Source organism: Odocoileus virginianus, chromosome 24, assembly GCF_023699985.2.
Source record: "Odocoileus virginianus isolate 20LAN1187 ecotype Illinois chromosome 24, Ovbor_1.2, whole genome shotgun sequence".
Taxonomy (NCBI): domain Eukaryota; kingdom Metazoa; phylum Chordata; class Mammalia; order Artiodactyla; family Cervidae; genus Odocoileus; species Odocoileus virginianus.
Window position 1 is genome coordinate 28,490,540 of NC_069697.1, and position 22,565 is coordinate 28,513,104.

The 22,565-nt window shown below is 48.1% G+C and overlaps 1 protein-coding gene across 1 annotated transcript; it reads left to right on the top strand.

Moving 5' to 3' along the window:
• The first annotated feature begins 653 nt into the window (after nt 1–653).
• ARF3 (ARF GTPase 3) lies at nt 654–18,298 on the top strand. The gene is made up of 5 exons (XM_020886944.2): nt 654–868; nt 13,311–13,550; nt 14,363–14,473; nt 14,707–14,831; nt 15,393–18,298. Exons 2-5 carry the CDS (start codon nt 13,403–13,405, stop codon nt 15,552–15,554), a joined length of 546 nt encoding a protein of 181 aa, XP_020742603.1. The 5' UTR covers nt 654–868; nt 13,311–13,402; the 3' UTR covers nt 15,555–18,298.
• The last annotated feature ends 4,267 nt before the right edge of the window (nt 18,299–22,565 follow it).

A 22,565-nucleotide genomic window follows, 5' to 3' on the forward strand; every position in this document is an offset into this window, starting at 1 on the left:
AACAGGTGAAAAATCCCTCACTTTCCTTGTAATACTAAAATTCATACTCATCTAGGTATACTTCGTCAAACCACACCTCTGAATACTAGGCCTCAACTGTTTTTCTTTCAAGTTCCAACTTCCTAACTGGCCCAGTGTCCAGTTGTTTCCTTCAGTCTCTTAAATTCATCACTCTCCCTCTTCCCTATGGAAAAGATCTCTTGATTAAGACCCCCTCCAGCAACCTAGTCTTAGCAGTGAGTAGCAACACTGGTGCAGTGAGGGCTCTCGGAGGCCTCCACCTATCCCTGGTTAAGAAATGAAAATGAGAGCTGAAGGAGTAAGGTCCAAAGCAAGAGATGTTCACTCATTCTCGGGCTTCCTGACTTTGACCAAGGAGCCCAGTCTCCACTGCGCCCACTACGCCGCCCCAGTCCTTAAATAACAGGCATAGCCCTGTGACTTCTCACCTGTCCCCACTGTCTCAGCCCAATTCCCTAGCTTCCGCCACCACCGCCCACAGATTCCAGCCCCCACATCGGACCCCGCCCGGACTTCGTCTCCAATACTGGCTGCTTCTGCTGCTGCTGCAGCCGCTGCCATGGTGATGAACCTCGCGAGATCTGCCGCTCGCCGGTGAGCAGCTCTCGCGCGATCGGGGAGGTGGGAAGTATCCCGGTCTGGGGGTGGGGGTGCGCCGCACAGCTCTTGTCGCCGTCGCGGCTTCCGGTGCTAGGTGGAGGGCAGGAAGGAGGGAGCCGGGGGCGAGGCCAGGGGAGCAGCCGCGCTGAAATCGGCTGAGGGAGCCGGAGAGAGTGGAACGAGAGCAGAGCGGAGCCTGTGGGGGCGGAGGCGGCGGCCGCAGCGGCGGAGCTGGGAGCAGGAACAGGTGAGGGACTTGGAGGAGGGAAGGCGGGTCCGGGTAGAGGAGAGGCTCGGGGTGGGGGCTGCGAGGATAGAGCCCCCTCGCCCCGCTCTTCGCTCGCTCGCCCGCCCGGCACTGCCTGCCATGGAGCGGTGTGGTCCTTCCCTCCCAAGAGCTCGGAGAGGGGGCGCCGGGCCAGCCACAAGCCTGCCCCCGCATTTGAAGGACGCTGAGCTGGTGTGGGGGTGGGGGGCGCACACGGTTTTGTCCTCCGCCTCGCACAAGGGGGCGACCTGGGCTGCAGTGAGGATCCCCTCGCCTGCAGGAGATGGACTTTTGAAGGGTCGTGGTTGAGGGGGAGGAAAGCAGTCCTGGGTGAGGTGACGTGGGGGCGGCGATGACTGTTTTGTATTCTTTTCTTATTAAAGGGCTAGGGAATAGCGCTTTTTCTTACCGCTTTCCGCCTTCACCTCGGTAATAGACCAGAGAGAAGCCTTGCAATGGTGACACCCCTCCCCCTATCGTGGGGCAGGGGTCCGTAGGGGGTTAGGGATTAACCTGGAACACAGGCTAGTGGGACAACCCAGGGGCACTATTCTGGTGGAGGTTGAGCTTTCGGGTCCTGGGAACCGCATGTTGAGAAGAGGGCAGCAGGTGGGGAACCAGAAGAGAGGAGGCAGCAGAAGGGGGAGGGGGATCTGGTCTTGCTTGGAAAAGAGAGGTGGTGCCTTCCTCCCCCAGGCGTAGCGGGGGCGGTCTCACAGGAGGAGGGAGCTTCTGGTCGCTGGCTCTTGAGTTTCGCTCTTCCAATCCGCTTTCTTTCTTTAGGAAGTACCAGGATTCCCGGAACCGAAAATGGAGCCCGTTGCTTACACCAGTGTTTGAGGGAAGAAGGTGGGGGTGAGGGGTAGGATGGAATTCCCTGTTAAAACCGGGCCACTTGATTAGCCAAGTTGTAGCTCCTCTTTGGGGAGAGTTCCCTTCTTTCTGGGTTGTATTACCGCTGGTCTCCCTCTGGCTAGGCGGGGAGGAGTGTGGTATGTGGTCAGGAGTGAGAAGAAATACTGAGGTCGTGGGGGAGGGAGAAGTGTAACTTAAAACGTGTCTCCGTCGCTGTTGGATTGGGTCACTCCTGGTCTATGGCATGAAAGTTTTATTTGGTAGGAGATGTGCTGCAGGAGTCTGATTGCTTAGGTCAGTGCAGCTAGGGTCTGCATACTTCCTTCCCCATCCCTATTCAGGTGGTGACAGTGTTTGCTACCATTCTGTCTTGAGCTTGTTGAGGTAAGTGTCTCCACATGCTATGACTGGAATGGGTCAGTGAATTGGTCATTGTGCATTAGACTTGGGTTTGAATACCATGTCTATAAAAGCTCGTTTTAAGAAAGAACGATCCATCTTTTCACAGAATGGATCTTTGACCGTGGATTCAGCTTGGAAGGGTCCTCTTGTATCACATATTAACATTCCTCCTGCCTCCCAGCATAGAGTTATTGCCTTGGGTAGTCAAAAAAAATTCTTTTTCTGTTGTAGTCAAAATTTGTATGCGTACGTCTTGCTTTTCCAAAGAGACAAAACTTTGAGTGCAGGAATTGGATCTCATCTTGTGTCCCCCACACTGCCTGGGCACACAGTAAGCTCTCATGAATACTGAATGTGAATGAATAGAACTTAGGTTTTCTTTTCTTTTTTTAAAAAAAAAAATTTATTTATTTGGCTGCACTGGGTCTCAGTTGTGGCCCTTGGGAATCTCTAGTTGAGGAATGCAGGATGGACATGGTAACTCTTAGTTGTAGGATCTAGTTCCCTGACTAGGGATCAAACCCGGAAAGTCCTGAACTCAGGATTTCTGACCACAGTTTAAGGAAAAAGGAAGAGATGGCTTGGCTGTCATAGAGAGCTTCCTGAAGATAGCTGAGTGAGGGTGTAAAGGTCTTTACCCTTTGTAATTAAGAAGTCTTGGTCTCTCCATGTTTCCTACGAGGCACAAAACAGTCATGGATATTGAAAGTTAAGACCCCCAAAAGAAAAGTATTAGAACACAGAGTCATTGTTTAGCAGAAATCCTAGATCTCCTGCTTCCCTGTTTTGGGCAAAGGAATCTCTCCTTTAGACCTAGGTCCTACAGAGTTGTCTGCAGATTGAGTTCCTGATAATTACAGAGAAGGGAGCCAGTGTATGTATCTGGTACCTGGCATAGAATTGGTGGCAATGAATGGTAGCTGCTATTACTAAACTGAATGCAAGTGTAAAGGAGGACAGACAGCAGGCTAGAAAGAGTGGAAGTGAAGTGTTAAGTGCACAAAGAGTCATAAAGTGTGTTGTCTCTGCTACTTTCTTCCACTGGAATCATAATAGAGGAAATGGACTCAGAGGACAGTGGGCGGGATTTATTGGTTAGAAGGAAGTTCTCTAAAACCAAGTTTGTTAAAACTGAGTCAATGACTGAGGGAAATTGTGGAATCTACTCCCCCATATACCTTTAGAAATGGATTTCAAGAGGCCTGAGACTCAAAACATATCACTGTATTTCACCTTCCTTACCATTTTTTGTGTGTGGCTACTGTGGAACTTCCCTGACTTGGGATCGAACCTGTGTCCCATGCAGTGGAAGTGCAGAGTCTTAACCACTGGATCACCAGGGAAGTCCTTCACATTTTTTAAATTGCAGTATAGTTGATTTACAATATTGTGTTCATTTCAGGTGTACAACATAGTTTTCTTCACCATTTTTGTTACATAGTATGATAATTTAGAGTGTGGACCTTGGAATCAGACACAATTGGGTTCAAATTATGCCTCGGCTAGTTACTAGTTGTATGATTTTGGTGAAATTATTTGTCTCTCTTAGCTTCATTTTCCTCATCTGTAAAGAGGATGATAATGATAGTGTCTGTTCATAGTGTTGGCATGGGAATTAAATGAGATAGCATATACAGAGTCCTTAGGGTTATACAAAGCACACATAGTAAGCCTCAAGTCAATGTTAGCTGCTATTACTAATCACCATCATAACTAATAATAACATGAGCCCTCAGGGCTGCCTTAAAAAAGAAGAAGTTTATAAAAGAATAACTTGCTGCCTGAAGCGCCTATGTAGAGGGATGATTGTTACCATGACTTTCTGTGCTGGTCGTAGGCTTATGAGCAATGAAATCTTTTTTCAGGATCAGCCTTACAGAGGCAGCTCCTGTTGCCTGAGTGGGAGGTGAAGCTGGAGCAAGGCAGGGGCCCTGAACCATCAACTGGGATGTAGAGTGAGGATGTGGGGGCTCAGGAATAGTGTTCATGATACAAAAGTCAGCGTGACTCTGAGGTAATGGTTGACTCTTCCATGAAAGAGCACCCTCATTGGCCAATATCAGGTGTTTAGATTCCTGGGTCCCATTATTTTAGATCTTGGTATTTCAGCATCCTCCATTTCCTGGGCCACTCTTCACTTAGTCATATCTCCTTTAAATGTCTGCCTCTGTTTCAGAATGTACTGTATTAAGGTCCGGAGTTGCAATGTCTATAAATCTGTCTGCTATGCCTTTTCCAACATCTGTTGCAAATATAGGTGGAGTGCTAATAAAGCTTTTGGATAATGAAAGGACATGGGGAGCATTTGGAAAGAGTTCTACAAATGTTTGAAGGCTTTGTCTTATAGTCTGGGAAAGAATTGACTGAGGTAGGGATTCTATAAAGGTGTTCGAGATTTGTCATGGACATCTGTAAAGGACCTGCTTCATCAGATGGACCAGAAAAAGAAATGGCTCAAGATATCAGGGATCCACGGTTATCACCATATTCCTGAAGACAGTTGAAATGACTGGGCGTGGCAGATTTTAGTTCCTTGACAACCAGGGATTGAGCCCAGGCCCTTGGCATTGAAATTGCAGTGTCCTAACCACTGGACTGCCAGGGAATTCCCATAGCTTGTCCTTTATGAGCTTAAACACAAGTGTGTCAAGCATGAATGTTTAAATTTCACCATGATTTAGGATGCAGAAGAACATAAGCTTTCTGTTGGAGTGGTTTAATTCTTCATCCTCCCCTTTTTGAAAAAAAGGAATCTAACCCTACCTTATATAAAATGTTATTTGAAGTCTCAGATAAAATGGATAAAAGCAGTGCTGCTGTGGTAGTGGTGGAGAGTGGCGGACCATAATCAGAACCTCTCCCTTTCCCTTTCTCCCAGGCAGGCTCTGAATCCCATCCAAGGAACCTTAGGGCTCTGAGAACATGGAAGCCACTTTTCTAGTTTGTCAGTTACAGGAAAAGGATTGGAGATCACATGTAAAACACTGCCTTCCTCAACCTCACAAGCGTTTGCCACCATCAGTAGAACTGAGTTCAGCAACAAGTATATCAGTCACTAGCTACAGATCAGTCATGGAGCTGAATGCTGGGATAGCATGAAACATAAATGAGGCACAGTCCCAGCTGTCAAGGGACTGAGAGTCTAGTGTTGTTTTCCCACCATGGTGTTCTGAGAAAATGGTAATAGTGAAACAGGCATAGCTGCTTGCAACCCGAGATGACAGGCCCATGGGCTCTAGCCACTCTAAGCCCTAGCTATCCAGTATTGATGGGATCAGTATCTTCAGCTGACCTGTATTACATTAAAGGCACATTATTTGGGAAGTTCCAGCTCTGGAAAGCAAAACACACCAAGGTAAATAAAACATTCTGTGGTAAGTCCTAGAGTAGAAGTGTGTTTGAGGTGCTGAGGGATCACAGAAGGCTCTTATCCCTCAAGGTAGGACATTCCTTGTCTTCTGTATCCTTAGGCTGCTCTGTTAGGGGTAGCCTTGTCCAAATCATGGCCTCGTGTTTCATCTTTTCACTGGCAGCTCCATCTTAACCTGCATAGTGGGACCAGATTGGGGCAAAGGTTTACTAGGGCTTTAGGCTGATTACTCATGGGATTTCAGTGATTTTGTAATTAGGAAGGTACAGTGTACTGGATATCCAAGGCTAGAGATGTGGGCATTGGAGCAGCCATCAAATATCAGGATATGGTACAGTTTTAAGCTGGTCAAATTCTAAGAATAGGGCACACTGAAAGCTTTGATTAGAGGGCAGTGCCACGGAATGTTCCAGGGGAATAAATGAGTCTAGTTTTTATTTGGTCACTGTCTTATCTAGCTAGGTCATGCATTCTGAAACAGACTTGAGGTTCTGTTCTGACTCACTTGCTGAGGTTTGTCTTTGGGAAAAGCCATACCCTTTCCTGGTGTTTGGGTCTATCAGGGCAATTTAGAATCCTTCGCTTGACTTTGTGGCTTCCTTCAAGTTATCCTGAACTGGAGTCTTCCTCTCGGACTAGAAGGGAAACTGGTGTTTAACGATTCTGACTCAAACCTAAATGCTGTTAGTTAACTAGAGGCTAATTTTAGTCACATGTTCTAATTTATAACAAGGCCATTCATTGATTGCCTAGTAGCTAAGTTCAGTAGGTATCTTTCAGGCCTTATCTTAATTTGACTTTTTCATAGCCTTTGACCCTTTTTTTTTTTTTTTTTCCTCATTGGTATCTCTGATGCCTTATTCTTTTGATTTCCTTTTTACCCTTTGGTTGCTTCCTACTCTCTTTGCTGGCCTTTTTTGGCTTTAAATGTTGATGTGCCCCAGGTTTTTATCTTTGGGCTTTTCTCCTGTCTGAGCATACACTCTCTAGATATATAGATTAGGATGTATCAGTTGCAAAAGATAGAAAACACACCTGTGAAGGACTTCCCTGGTGATCCACTGGTTAAGAATCCACCTTCCAATGCAAAGCACTTGGGTTCTATCCCTGGTCCCTGGATGATCCCACATGCCTCAGGGCAACTAAGCCTGTGTGCTGCAACTAGTGAGCCCACCCTCTAGAGCCTGAGCATCACAGCTAGTGAAAGCTTATGCGCAACGAAGACTCAGCGCAGCCAAAATAAAAAAAAAAAGAAAAGAGAAAACACACCGTGGCTCAAATAATCAGAGGATTTATTAAACATCTAGCAGAAAATCTAGGTGAAATAAGCCAGACACAAAAGAACAAATATTGTTTGATTCTATGTTAACGTGGTACCTAGAATAGTCAGATTCAGAAACAGTGTAGTGGTTGTTTCCAGGGGTAGGGGAGGGGCATTATTGTTTAATAAGTAGAGTTTCAGTTTGGGAAGATGAAAAAGTTCTGGAGATGCATGGTAGTGATGGTTGCACAACAGTATAACTGTATTTAATGCCACTGAACTGTACACTTAAAAATGGTTAAAATGGTAAATTTTATTCATATTTTACCACAAGGCTTCCCAGGTGACACAGTGGGTAAAGAATACACCTGCAGTCCAGGAGACTCAGGTTCGATTCCTGGGTCAGGAGGATACCCTGAAGGAGGGCATGGCAACCCACTCCAGTATTCTTGCCTGGAGAATCTTTGGACAGAGGAGCCTGGTGGGCTATGGGCCGTGGGGTTGCAGTCAGACACAGCTGAAGCAACTGAGCACACACACACATAGTCTACCACATGTAGAAGTAGTTCAGGGGTAGAACATTTCTTCTTACAATTGTTTTTGATCTACCAACTAAACACTAGTAGGATCCAAGTTTTTCTGCTCTGATATCCTAGTGTTCCTGTGTCTGTCCCATCATATACTCAAGATTATGCTAGCATCTTGCCCTTCTACATTAACATCCAAAGGCTAGAGAAGAGAACATTGATATATGTTCTTTTTTAAGATTGAGGAAATCTTTCCCAGATATTCCCAGTAGACTTTTCTTACATCTTATTGCCCAGAATTAATGCTTGACCCTTTGTGACTCAAATCATGGTGAGAGAAATGAAATGCCCACAGCCTTTGCTGATCAGCTTTTATACCCTAGGGTTGGGGAGGGGTAGCTCATAACCACTGCCTGCCAACGTCTGAACAAATTAAGGGTTCTGTTAGAAGAAAGAAGGGAAGATGGCTGTTGGGGCAGGCAACCAGTAACTGCTGCCACTCTGAATCTTCCTGGTTCCTCTTGGGGCTTCATTTACTATCTATGCAGATAATTCTGAATACCTTGACCAGACTTTTCTCCCAATCATCAGACCTTAACACTTCAAAATTAATCTGAAAACAAACATCTTTGCTGCCAGATCTGTTTCTGTAGTGTTTCCAGTCTAAAGAAGTGCTACTGACTCACACAGGCCAGAAACCTGGGAGTCAGCTTTGACTCTCCTCTGCCCACTATAATCAGCTATCAAACCCTATGGAGTCTACTGTTTTGGTGTTTCAAATCTGTCCTGTCCTCTCTATTGCCACCTCTGTTTCAGAGCTTTTGATTTCTTTCTTTTTTTCTCTTTTTAAATTTTATTTATTTAAAATTTAAAATTTATTTTTTCATTGAAGGATAATTGCTGTACACAATTTTTTTTTTGTTTGTTTTCTGTCAAACATCAACATGAATCAGCCATAGGTATACATATGTCCTCTTTGTCTTGAACCTCCTTCTTCTCTCCCTCCCCATCCCACCCCTCTAAGAACTTTGGACTTCTTATCTGTATTACTGGACCTCACAAGTGGTCTCTTTCCCTCCGTCTTTCCCCCTTTTAACTTATTCCCTAAACTGCTGTCAGAACGACCTTTCTAAAGCACATATCTGATCATGTTACTCAGTGTTACCTTTAGGGCCCTTCGTGATCCAGCCTCTGCTTCCCTCCAGCCTCATCCCTTCTTTTTTACTCACGATGCTGCATCCACGTAGATGACCTCCTGGTTGCACCTGGCTTTGGCTAATCACTGTTCTAACTCATCTTTATGCCTGTGCATACACTCTTCCCTCTTCCACCTTCCCTATTCTTTAGTGTCTGACTGATTCATATTCTTCCTTTAGGAGTCAGCTCAGGTGTGACCAGAGAGTCATGTCTTGGAATTGGCCTTCATCCTCCAGTCTTGATTAACTGCTCTAGCTTTCTGTCCCCATAATACTATGTGCTTATCCCACTCTTAGCCTCACACTATAATCCTCTGTTTCCTAGTCTTTCTCTCCCATTGAGTTTCATGAAGGCACAAACTGTCTTCCTCTGTATTCCTAGTTCATTATACTTAATAAACGTTAAATGAATGAATGGAAACTGACATCAGAAGCTGTTTCTTGGCTTTGGGAAATCTTTGAGTTTAATAGAAGCCATTGAGATACTAACCTACGACTTCTTGTGTGCTGATTACAGTGCTCTTGAGACAAAAATTTGGAAAGTTTACATAGGTCACAAACCAGCTGCATTAAGGAAACCAAATACAGGCAGACCCTACTTTGGTTTCCCTAAATTTTTTGGTCTGTTCCATTGGCTGTGCTAAAAATAGCATCTTTATTAGTGATGTCTCAATTTGAAAATCGTCTGGGAATATAGCTGCTTTTTGTGCACTCTGCCTAGCAGCAGAGGGTTGGGAGACTCTGGTCTTCTTTTCCCTGAGCCCATGCAGCCTGCAAAGGAGGTGCTGGATCAGGAGTCCCCTCAGGGGTGTCTCAGGACACATGCCTATGACGAAGAATGGGGAGTGTGTGTGGCAGGCTGAGCTGTGGCTCTTAGAATCACCTGGAGTGTAGGCAGACAGGCCTCGAGTCAAAGTGACAGCAGAAGCCTGCCTCTCCTGCGGCGGGGGGAGGGGGGGCGGTGGGAGTGGGAGGGAGGGACTAGGGGCCCTAAGTGATCATCAGTGAGGCTTACATCAGTCAGTGTGCCTGATTGAACTGCACCGTCCAACACAGGTTATACTCAAACACATTTTTAGAGTTCCTGTTGCTACTTTTACCACTGATAACAAAGTTTGTAACTGTACAATAGAATGTTGAGACATCCTTTTTGTTAATAGAGATATTAACATCTTTTTTGTTAATAGAGATATTGCTGTATTCCATTTTTTATCTTGAGCCACTCACCTTCAGTCTTACCTGCTTCCTGTTTCTCCCAGCCCATGGAACCCTGGTATTTTGCCCTATTGACACAGGAGTGCCATCTGTGGCAAAAGAGAATGACTATAGGCTATACATTATGTAGACAATCCGAGGTTGGTTTGTTTGCCATTTGCTTCCCAGAGCTGCTTCTAGCGATTCAGTGTGGTGAAAGTGAGAGCTGACTATATAGCCGTAGGTGTATGTTCATGGCACAGAGCTGAAAGTTGCCACCATCCTGGTGGTCGGGGCAGCATGCCATCTGGAAACAGACAGGAACAAGGAAAGCCAAGATAAGAAAGCCAACATTTGCTTTGGACTGTTCATCTGAGTCAAGCTCCTGATTATATTAAAGAAGAGTCATCATGTTCATTAATTTCAAGGCCCTGGGGCGCCATGGGGGACACATGATAACTACTTGAATATTTCATTAGTTATCTGCCAGCCCCATTGAGTTTTAAATGCCAAGAGAAAATTTTACCACTTTTAGTCTTCTTGTCCTTTCATGGCTTTCCCAAACCAGTCTTAAGGTCAGTGTATGTGGAAAATGGCCAGGAATTGACAGGAAAGCTGAGCAGCCATCTGTGCACCACATGGAGATACCAAGTACTGCTAGGACAGAAGAAATGATATAAGCCTTAGATGAGGCTTAAATCAGCCAATGTGCTTGCTTGAACTCCTACAGCGGGGCTTGGCACTGGGAGCAAGGAAAGATCCATAATAAATAGAAGGCATAGTCTTTGCACATGGTGAGCACATGGTTAAATTGGGCAGACAGTAAATGCACAGATTTAGAAGGAAAAACTCTACAACGTAGGGCCACTTGAATGGTTCAGATAATTTAGGGGCCTTTATGTAGCTTGCCAGGAAATAGAAATCAGTGTAACACTGGGATCTGCTTTTGAACCAAGACTTCAGTGTGATAGCTTAGCAAAGAAGCAAACCAAAGGACAGTGTGTGCATGTTCTGGGGCAAGTGGCTTTCAGCCACTGCTCTACTCACAGTTGGTAATCATTTAATCAGCAATACTTCTAGTCAGAAGGATGGCAAGATAAACGTGTGGTATAAATTCAATTCAGAATCTGGGCCAAAGCCTATTACCTAAGCTTTAAAGCAAAGTGTCATCTGGAGCTAAAGGAAAGGACACGTGAGCGGGAAACAAGATAAAAACTAGGAGGACTTGGGGAAGGTGTAAATTTCTGGAAGTGAAGGCATCAGAACCAGAAGTCTGACTACCACGGATTACCAGAGTTGGTAGGATCTGATCTTACTAGCTGGGTAAGTTTCCCCTCCTGCCTCAGGAATCCTCAGGAATCTGTCTGCCTGGGTGGTTGAGGCAGGAGGGGCCGGGTGGATGGCTAGTGGGCGACTTGGCTGAAGTTGCGCCCTAAAGTTGAGCCAGGCCCTCCCCCTGGGGTGTGAGCCCTCTGGGTCAGGGGCTGGGCTCATCTGTGGAACCTACCCAGAGCACCACGCCTGGCTTATTAGTGAATGTCTGCGGAGGCCTTTGAAGATGAAACACTCCATAAGCACTCATTGTTTCTGTTTTTTGGACAAACTAGTACTTTGGTCTCCAGGGGCCGTTGATCTGGCTCCTTTTTACTAGTCAGGAATTCACTGCAAACTGAGGAGAGTAGGAAACAAATAAACAAACCTAAAATAGTTTTTGAAAAAAACAACTAAACTCCCACCAAACCCTTGTGCTTTATCTTGAAAATAGGATTCCTCCCTATCCACCTTTCACATTCTTGGGTTTGGGTGCACTCTGTCTTGACCTGTTCCTTTGCCTGCTGGGTTTGTGGTGTACCTCTGGTTCCCAGACTGTGGAGAACGCCAGCAGCTGGCATATGGTGATTGCTGAATAAGCTGCTACTGACGCATTGGCTCCCGCAGGCACAGAGAACTGGCTGGCATGGGTGATTCTGAACCCCTGTTTCATTGTTGTTTCAAAGATTCATTTCTGTGGCTGTCCTGAGCCATCCAGATGGGAGAGAAGAGAAAAAATGAATGACTCTATGATTCTGTCAGTCTGGGGCAGTGGGCAAAGTGGGCAGATAGGCATTTTGTACTTTTGTAGTGTTCTAACTGCTCCCTTCATTTCCGCGAATGATGTATCAGGCGGAAGCGGTTTAACCTCAATGAGGTGCTAGCAAGGTCAGTAGAGACCTTGTGAGCTAATTCAGTTATCCAGCTGCTGTGTGCCAGGCACTAGTCAAGGCACCAGGAACACAGCAGGAAACAAAATAGATAAGGAGCTGACATTATAGTAGGAGGAAAAAACAGTCCAGAAGGAAACAAATACAGAACGTGTCAGATGGTGATAAATTCATGAGGAAAAAGTGGAATAATGGGTTAGAGAAGTGTGTGTGTGTGTGTGTGTGTGTGTGTGTGTGTGTGTGTGTGTGTGTGCGATATAGGTGGTTGTGGAAGGCCTCTTTGATAAAGGGACGGTCGAACAGACGCCTGAAGGAAGCGAGGGAGGGCTCCATGAAGGCTGTCTGGGAGATGAGCCTCCCAGGCAGATTGAAGACAGGGACAAATGCTTTGAGACAGGAGAGCGTTGGGGACCTGAAGTGGAGTACGCACAGGGGAGAGTAGTAGGAGAGCTGATGAGAGAAGCGGGGTGCAGACTGCGCCAGGCTTTGTAGGCCACGTATGGCTTTGGGTTTTACAGAAAAGGAGATACAGAGCTCAGAGAGGGTTTTGAACAGAGGAGCAACATGACCTGGTTTTGGTTTTAAAATCAGTCTGGCTGCTCTGTGGAGAATAGACTGAAGAGGGTTGGAGCCGAAGCAGAGAATGAGCTGACTGCCTCATTGCAGGTGACCATGTGGAGCAGCTGTCCTGGGAGGGACCACGGGAGCCCAGGACCTGCCTGGCTGAGGAATGAGAGGGAGCCTCTCCACACCCCACCTCCCAGCTCTTAGCTCACTGTTGTATGCACAGAGTATGGCTTTAGCAGCTGGTAGTTCACAGAGTGGAAAGGATCAGCTTTTCTTAGGAGTGCTGTTTCTTAATTCTTTCTGGTTAATTTTGGTGTGTAGAAGGAAAGTGTAGAAACACAGGAAGGGAAGAAGCAGAATCTCTTGATTAGGGCTGAGAGCATAAACCTTGGGAACTAGACAAGCCTGAACCTTGTCAGGAGTCACAAAGAGCCACTCCTTATTCCACTCCCTCCTCTCCCACCCTTTCCAGAAGTCTCAGGGCAAGGTTGGGGGAAGGAGGGGCATTAATGATCTCCCTATGCTTTGGGATATAGTAGAGAATGTCAGGACTGAAGGGACTTTAGCAATCATCTAGTTCAGCCTCCTCCGTTTACAGGCAGATAAGAACAGGTGAAATAACCCATCCAGAGTTACCTGGGTAGACTGCTGGCAGAAGCAGGGGCCCTGAGTGTTCCTGCTCTGTCTCTGCTCCCAGAGGCGCATGATCTCAGTGGGCCTTGATCTTCATGGTACGCTCAGGCTCTCAGTTTGTCAGAAAGGAACTCCAGCCATGTCTTTGGCCAGTCCCATTAGCATGAAATCCTGACAAGCAGATGGTGGTAGTGAGTTTGCATTTCTTTGCCTAGGATCAAGTCCTCCATACCAGGGTCCAGGCCTGAACCAGACTGCCACTGCCCCCACTGCACCCTCCTGTCCTCAGAAAGTGACTGCTGTGATCATGGGTAACATCTTTGGAAACCTTCTCAAGAGCCTGATTGGGAAGAAGGAGATGCGCATCCTGATGGTGGGCCTGGATGCTGCAGGAAAGACCACCATCCTGTACAAGCTGAAACTGGGCGAGATCGTTACCACCATCCCCACCATTGGTAAGGGCAAAGCTCAGGTGGAGGCTCTCATGCCCACCACTGAGCCAGATAGGGGGCCTATTCCTGGATCTCCCACCTGGCCACCAGGCAAGTCCTTATAGTCTGTGGGGTTCAGGGAAGAGTGGTTATTTAGCTTCCTAGCAGGTGCTGGGCCTGCTGTTTGCACACCTACCCTGGCCCTCTCTGATGCGGGAACTTCCGCAACCTGGCACCCACCAGTGGCCCTCAGGCACTGAGCTGGTTTGTTCTCTGTTGTTTGAAAAGCAGGTGAAGAGCTTTGATGTTCCTGCCAGAGGCCTGGAATCGCTTCAGTTTAGATCCTCGGTGGCCCTGATCCCAGTTAAGACCTGCCTCTGGGAGGGAGAGCATTTGCCTCGTGGAAGCAGCTCTAGATCACCATCATCAGCTGGTTCTGCTTTTGGGGCTCCGGGACTGTCACTCCCTTCTTGTTCTCCATTCTGCCTCACAGGCCCCACTTCTCAGCTGAGGCCGACTTGGTGGCCCAGGGACAGGAGTGGGGCTGAGTCATTTCTTTTGCAGGAGAGAGATTCAAAAACTGAGAGTGAGTGGGGAAGGTTGTCTCACCGGGGCAGTTGGGAACCTCCTGACTGGCCCTCTTCGTCCTCTTCTGCTGCTTCTCTTAGGTTTTCTTTTTGGCCTTAATGCTGCTAAGTCAGGGAACGCCAGGTCTGTCTGAGGAAGCCTTACTTTCTTTTCTTTGCTAGGCCTGGGGAAACAGAAATAACCCAATGGGGCATCGTTTGCAGGCCTGGTATTTCTGGCCAAGTGACCACTGTCTTTTTTCCCCAAAGGGTTCAATGTGGAGACAGTGGAGTACAAGAACATCAGCTTCACAGTTTGGGATGTGGGTGGCCAGGACAAGATTCGGCCTCTCTGGAGACACTACTTCCAGAACACCCAAGGTAGGGCGTGTGAATTGCCCCCGGACCGGCGCGGGTTGGTTGGGTGTGAGCAGAGGGTGGCTATTGTTCTCGGTTATCAGGCACCAGCTCTTGCCCTGCCGCAGCTCCTAGGGGTGGGAGGCAGGAGAAGAGGGACCAGATACTTGAAGGGTATAAGGAGGGTGTTTTCTCTTTTCGGTGGGGGAGGGGAGTTGATCTGTCGTCTCTGTGCAGCCCATGCTCTGCCTCCCCAGGGTTGATATTTGTGGTCGACAGCAATGATCGAGAGCGAGTAAATGAGGCCCGGGAGGAGCTGATGAGGATGCTGGCAGAGGATGAGCTCCGGGATGCTGTGCTCCTTGTCTTTGCAAACAAACAGGTGTGACATCTCCCTGCCTCTGCGTTTGAGAGAGGGCAGCCTGGCCATGGAAGTTAAGGGATCTTGGAGCCCATTGTGTGGTAAACCCTATGACTAGGCTCTCAATTTGGAAAGTAAGAAATATGATTAGCTGGCTTCTTTATGCTGCTCTTCTTGTTCCTTCCCCATCCCAGCTTTACTTAGCAGTGTTTCTGTCCAGAGGGACTGGTATGGTAGATCCTTTACCTCCAGACCCTTTGTTACCTCACCTGTTGTCTGCTTTAGTGGAGCAGCCCTCTTTCTTACAGTCAAACAGACCTGACTGTCGGCCCATCTCAATCACTTCTCCACTTCCCTACCAACCCCATATTTGGTTTCCAGCTCCTCAGTGGAGTGACCTTTAGTGCCTTGGATCTGGAGTTCTAGGATGATTAAATCCAAAGTGGCTCTTTAGGATCTTGCTCTGGGTTCCTCCACTGAAGAAGGAGGAGAGGGTGCTGGTATACCTGCCTTTGCTAGGTGGGTTCTCTAGAAGCTTCTGCAAGATCTGAGGCTCCTTTTTGTGTCTCCCTTGTGCTCCAGGATTTGCCTAATGCCATGAATGCTGCTGAGATCACAGACAAGTTGGGTCTGCATTCCCTGCGCCACCGCAACTGGTACATTCAGGCCACCTGTGCCACCAGTGGGGACGGGCTGTACGAAGGCCTGGACTGGCTGGCCAATCAGCTCAAAAACAAGAAGTGAGAGCCAGACAGCCCTATCCGACCACCCCATCCACCCCTACCGTCTCCCTGACCCAGCCCTCCCCTTTTCCTTCCTGTTGCCAGTGCGGCCAGAGCCCTGGGTATCATGTCCGCATGCCCAGCAACAGCCTTGCTTCCCCTGTCCTCCCTTCCCCGCTCCATGACCAGTCCCCAGTTGCTGTCCTGATGATGAATCATTCCAATTTACTGGATTTAAAACAAAAAACAAGGTTGTTATGGTTTCATGGGGTGGGCCCCCCTCAAGCCCTGGGGCTTGGGAGGTGGGATGGGGTGTTCCCTCCGGTTTGCTTCGTTTGGCCCTAGTTGCTGTGCTCTTGGCATCTGAGCCCCTTCCCTCTCCCCACAGGCCCCTCTCCCCTTCCCCGTCTTCCGTTCCTTTCCCGCTCTCCCACTGTTCTACATGGAAATTGCACGGGCCTCTCTATGTGTGCGTGCATGTGTGCGCGTGTATATACCTGTATAGAGAGATATATATGGGGGCCAAGGAGCGGGTAGAGGAGGTGGGTGCAGCTCAGGGCTGGGAGCCAGGACACTGCCCACTCTCGTCTACCAGCTGCTCCTCCCATGCTGGTGAGATAAAGGGAAGGAGGTGGAGGGGAGGCTGCCCCACTCCCGTGCAGGTGCCTCTCCACTGCAGGTAGGTTTTCCTGGATGACAGGGCAGATGATGGCTTCTCTGCCACCATCTTCCTCTATCCCTCTCTCCACCCCACTCAGGTCAGGGGGGTGGCATTTGTCTCTAGATGACTGTTCCCAAGGAGATGCCATTCTGCCCTGCCTTTTTGTGGAAGGAGAGAGGAACCCACTCACTCTTTATCAGCTCAGAGTGTTCAGCTGATCCTCCCCCTCATCCTTAGATCTGTTCCTCGGAGCTGGAGCAGGGAGGTAGGGATAGCAAGTCCATGGGTTGTATTTGGGACCCAGGGCACTGGGGAGAGGGGCTCAGGTTTTCCGTCTTCCTCCTCTTTTGTTATTAGGAGAATGTGAAACACAGATCAGTTTCCCTATTCCTGCCTTCCTACCCCTTCCATCTTCTGATCTTGGGCCTGGGTGGTTCACCCGTCCTTTGTCAGAAGTTTCCTCACCCTGGTAGTTCTGCTGGCCTTACCAGAGCCGGCTGGCTGGTTTACTGAGGAGCAAGGGAGTGGGGGTGGCACAACAGACCTCAGCATCAAGCCGCCTCTTCTCCATTTTTATCTAGTCCAGGGTGTGCTGAAAGATGAAAATTTTCTGTTTCCAGACGCTTAGACCATCCTGCTGTCCCTCCCCACTCCATCCCAACAGCCTTTCCCTGCCCTCTCCACCCACTTCCCATAAATGGATCTGGGCATTGGAATGGAGGAAATCGGGCTCCGAAGTGATTGTTGGTGCTGATGGGATGCAGCGGCCTTCCGAGTCCTCCCTCCATTATTATGTAGTTGTTCAGAAGCTGCTGCTACTGTGTCTCTGTCTATAGGAGGCACTTGGCCCTGAGATCCTGGCCTGGGTTCCTGACTTCAGCGGTTTCTGTGAAGCCGTGGCTTTTCTGTGGGCTCCTGTGTGTGCTGGCTGCGCCCTGAGCTCCAAGACGGCCGCCCATAGCCTTTTTGCTAATGTCAGGGCCCAGGGCCTCCATAGCATGGCTGAGGGACCCCTTCCCAGAGGGGTTGTCCCAAGCCCCACCCCATGGGGCCAGGCTTCCTGCCACCTTTGTCTACAACAGGCGGATCAGTACCCCCTACCCCACGTCAGATTGAACTGTGAAAGAGAGGTTCCAGGGGTGTCTCCCTCAGTGCCAGCTCCTCAGTGATGTGTTAATTATCCAAGATGCAGTGGGTGTATGCAGGTCTCTTGCGCTCTAGGCCTTTGTGTGTATGCGTGCGTCTGTGTGGTTGGTGGCAGGGTGGGGGGCGGGGTTGCTGGAGCTTCTGATTCACTTTTAACATGAATTCACTCCGCTGACCCCACAGATGCTTCCCTCATACTTCTGCTTTGCCTTTGTCTGTGTTTTGTCAGATTTTTTTTGTTCCTGCTCCTGTCGTCTCTGCCTCCCTGAACTCTTCCTTTGCCTTCTCACCTGCTTCACTGCTGATGCCTGTTTGTCTCCCTTTTCCTGTGAAAATTTCCTTAGAATTGCTCACTCTGTATCGTTGTGGTTGGTGAGGACTTTGCCTCCTCTCCCGTCTCACTCCCTCTCTGACCCTGCCTACTTAGATGTCAGTCCTAAATGGGTTTTTCTCATTTTAGACCTACCCCCCACCTTGGTTTGGGGGCCTTCAGGGACTGGTGGGGCTGAGGGTGTTAGGAAACAGCCTTGGAGGTTGCCTGGGTGCTGCTCAAGGATCTGTCCAGCAGGGGGCAGTAAATGATCTTGTTAGTATCCCTGGCTGCTAGGCCCTCGGCAGGGGCGGTCCTTTCTACATTCCCACTCACCCAAAAAATGCTTTTGGGATTGGGTGTTTCATTCCGCTTCTACCCACTCCCTCCCCTACTTTCCTCTGGTAGGTTTAATTTTTTGCTTTCCTTTGTTCCAGCCTTTCTTCTCCCTGGGAATTTCCCCTGTCCCCCCCTAAAAGTTTGTGGTGTTATAGTGGTAACTGCAGTTCTGAACTGGTTTTTCTCTTCTTTTTTTCTCCTCTGGAATGTAGACTGTATATGTTTAATAACTCACCTTCTCTCTCCTTGCTCAAAATGTGGGATACGTGATGACTGTGACCCTGGTTGGAAATTAAACTTGTTTTATGCAGCTTTGGAGCAGACCTTCATCCTTGATGTGCAGCAGCTGTGGCACAGAGTTTATTGGTGAGGGTTGTTCTGCTTCTGGTCCCACTCTCCAGACTGCTCTTTGTTTCAGCAGAGGGATAAAGGGTTCTCTGGATTGGGGAGAGTGAAGTGATGGAGGTTCATCTCCACACTGCTTATTGTTTCCCATCATACCCCAAAGGGGAGCTGAAATGAATTGCGGCCCAGAGTTTGAGGGCTTCATGATTTTGCCCCTCAAGTTGTAAAGGGTTTAACCCTGAACTTAGCCATGTTGATCATCTTCTAGTAGACGTTAGGGACTCCAACAGAGGGCCCTAATGCCTCACACAGCCCCCACTGTCCCTCACACAGCCCCCACTGTGCCTCAAGTGTTTGTAGTTGGAACAGGATCCTCTCATCCATAGGTTGGCATCTGCTCACCCATCTGGTTTTGGACTTTGGCACTGAGTCTGGTGAAGGGTAAAGGTTTGAGTGGTATAATGAACTTGATCCTCCTTACAGCTCATGGCCCTGCATCGCCTCTGCTTTAGTGTCCGGTTCCCCATCGTCAGGAGGCCAGACCTCATCCAGAGATAATGTTTGAGGAAAAAGACAAACCTTGTCCTTCCACCCAATTCCCACCACTACTCTTTTCCTCTCCTGCTGCTACTCAGGCAAAGAAAGGGATGGTGCTACCCTTTCTTGGTGAGGTCTGGGTGAGCCAGGCAGGCCTTCCCCACTCTTACCACTTTCCTAGGCTTTAAGGCCAGAGGCCTTCCCAACTTGATGCTATGGAAAAGGCACAGGATTTAGGCATGTAATAAGTTTGAGAGCCCCAAATACCAGTGTGAAATTATCCTTTGTATTCAGCTAACTCCCTGCTGCCTCCCCTGGCAATTTTCCTTTTCAGCCCCTCTCTTGCTATTAAAATAAGCCATCGTGGTTAAGGACCAGTGCATCTGCCCTTATGAAACCACAATCAGACATTGCTTCATTACTACTTCAATCAGACATTGCTTTATTAACCCCATAAGCTTTGAACACTACCCACACAACCTCAAAACCAGGTAATGCTTTCCTCCTCCTGGGCTCCTCAGAAGTCCTGCTTGGTGACCGAGGTTGCTAATAAGTTAGGAGCACTTGCCCAAGTCCATTATTTGTTTACTAACAAATAGATAACTTCTAGTTACAGCCTAGATACAGCCCTGCATGAGATAATGATAATGGAGGAGACTTTAGCTGGATGGCAGGCCAGTGGGGGTCTTTTGACCTCTGACAACTTGGGGAGAGGATGGTTTAGTCCCTGTGTCCCTCAGTAGTCCACAGTGCCAGGAAAGGGGGGATGCTCTCTTATGACAGTTGCTTGAAACTTCTAGCTTTTGGGGGGATGGAGGAGGACGTGGGGAGATGAAAGGGAGATTTAACCTGGAAGGTGAATGTTTAGCATCCAGCTCTTAAGCTCTTATCTTCCCAGAACATGAATAGCTCCTCATTCATGGCTTGGCCTAGGATATACTTCAGGATAATCTGGGTAAGGGAGCTTCTGAAGTGAGCCTAGAGAAAGCTAGTGGAAAGCTTTGGATTGGGCCAGGTGGGATGTAGTCAGTGACAGGCAGGATAAGTGTGAGTGGGTATGACTTTCTCAGACTGGAGGTATAAGGTCTGAAAGCTCTGGGAAGTCACCACATTGTCTCCAGTACTTAGATTGGTCAGAGCAGACAACTGACAGGTATTTATTCTGTACCTTCTTGTTTCCAGATCTGTGCTAAGAGTGGAGTTAAACCATGGTACTGAGGGAGAGACCAGGAAGTCTGTTCCTAGGCTGCTCTTAATCCTTTGGGATAATCACAGAGTACCATATGGGATAGTGAGTGTTGGGGAGTCACTGTGTAGAAGGGATACCCCCTTGCCGCTGCTTGGAGCAGGGAGCGGTGTCTCTGTGCAGGCAGTCATAATACTAAGAACAGTCTCTTTTCCAGCTCTGAAGGGTGTGGAGGTAGAAGGGTCAAAGTCCAATTCCCTACTTTTTTTTTTTTAAACCTGGTAACTGGAGGTTTAGAGAATCAGGCTGGTCACTGGGGAGTCATGGGATCCAAGTGCCTTTTTTCCTCTGCAGGCTTTTCATTCAAATTAGGTTTCCTGGCCTTGACTACTGGGAAGGGTAAGGATGACCCTGAGTTCCTGAGCAAGGGAAGAAAGGGTTAGGTGTGAGGAAATATGAGCCTTGACTGATAGAGGGCGCAGTGCTGCCGAAAGGCCACAGTGGAGATCTGGAAGTGAGGGACTTGGGCCAGAACTATTTGCCATCAAGGCTTGAAGGTAAGTGTTTCCTTGTTTGTGTCACTGTGGCCATGAGCCACAGGAGAGAGTATCTGGGCTCTAGTTTAGCAGCAGATCTGACTTCTGAGCTGAATGTGGTAGAGAGGGCAACATACAAGCCAGAACTCTGCTATCTCTGCCCAGAGCTGACAGCTCGGCCCATACCCGCTTCCTGCCTGACCCTTCCCTCAAAGCAGGTGCATTGAGAGCTGCCTCTGAGGAGGTCTGAACGGTTAGGCTAGGCCAGGCAGGAGGTTTGAGAATGAACTGGTCCACCCGACACTCCCTCCCATATGTTGTCAAGAGCTCTCCCAGAACAGAATTGAGTACAAGGCCTTCTAAGGGTTGGAGGGCTTAGCTTGGGGTTTTGAACTACAGGGATTTGGATGCTAGCTTTTTTCCGAGTTCTGAATATAGGACTCCTACCTTTAGGTAATAGATAGGAGATGGAGAATCTGTTTTTGCCTATGCCAAATCTTGTATCGATAGCACAATACATCTGTGGCTAGAACAGCCAAAGGGGATAGTGGGGGGAGACAGTAACGTATCATTCCTGGTTATGAGCGCATAACCAGATGCAAAAGAAAACATCTAGTCAGCCTGGGTATGCATGCTCCTGAAAATAATGGCATTCAGTTTTGAACCCAGATTTTATATGCTGACTCACCAAGTTTTTATTTATTAGCAATATGTTAAACATATTAAAACCATTTAAAAAGCAGTGCCTTGCTTGCTATCTGGCACATAATAGGCACTCAGCTTTGACAAAGGAATCAACATCATTGTCTTTGACCAAGCTGGGCATGGTGGGTGCCCCGTGAAGCTTGGAAACCAGGAGTATGTGGTAGTTTCTCCTACTTACTGACAGAGACACCTCTGAAGATAGAAGCCTCTCCAGGGGTGGCCCCCTGATTAATTTGTGCCTTGAGTCAGGGTTGAGCCAGTCTCCCCTACCTTTCCCAAGGCCATGTTACCTTTCTCTGCCTGTCCAGGTGGCTCACTGGTAAAGAACCCACCTGCCAATGCAGGAGACGTAGGAGACCCAGGCTTGATTCCTGGGTCAGGAAGATCCCTTGGAATAGTAAATGGAAACCCTCTCCAGTATTCTTGCCTGGAAAATTCCATGGACAGAGGAGCCTGGTGGGCTGCAGTCCATGGGGTCACAAAGACACGGCTCAGACACAACTGAGTGACTGAGCATGCACACGCAGGCTCCTAACTTGGCCTAAGGAGAAAACTAACCTCCCTGGTCCCTCCTGGGTCCAAGAGGGCTTGTGCTGCCCTCTGTGGGTGATACTGTTGCCTTAGTTTTACTCTTCTGCTGTTACCCTCTCACCCGTTCCCATTCAGATTACCAAACAAAGCCTCAGAGCTGAACAAGACAGTAGCCTTCCACCTCCAATACCGCATCAGCGCGGTATTCAACGTCACCCCTTTGCCCAGAAACTTTCAGTGGATTCTCACTACCATTCAAGTCTCTCCACACCAACTCTTACTTGTCTCTCCAGTTACCTCTATCTACTCTCCTGGCTAAATCCCTTTAGCCAAACTGGTCTGTTCATTTTCCCCAAAAATCTGACCTTCTTGCCTTTATACCCTTTCTCACTTGTTTAAAAATACCACTTTCAAAAAAAAAAAAAAAAAAAAAAGCAACAACAAAAACCCACTTCTAGGATCTGCAAGGTTACCCAAGCTTCCCTGGTGGCTCAGACGGTAAAAAATCTGCCTGCAATATGGAAAACCTGGGTTTGATCCCTGGGTTGGGACGTTCCCCTGAAGAAGGAAATGGCAACCCCCTCCAGTTTTCTTGCCTGGAGAAGCCCCATGGACAGCGGAGCTGGTGGGCCACAGTCCATGGGGTCACAGAGTCAGACACAACTGAGTGACTAAGCACAAAGTTACCCATGACCTCTCTAATCACAGGAAATGTTTTTCAGGAATTCCCTGGTGGT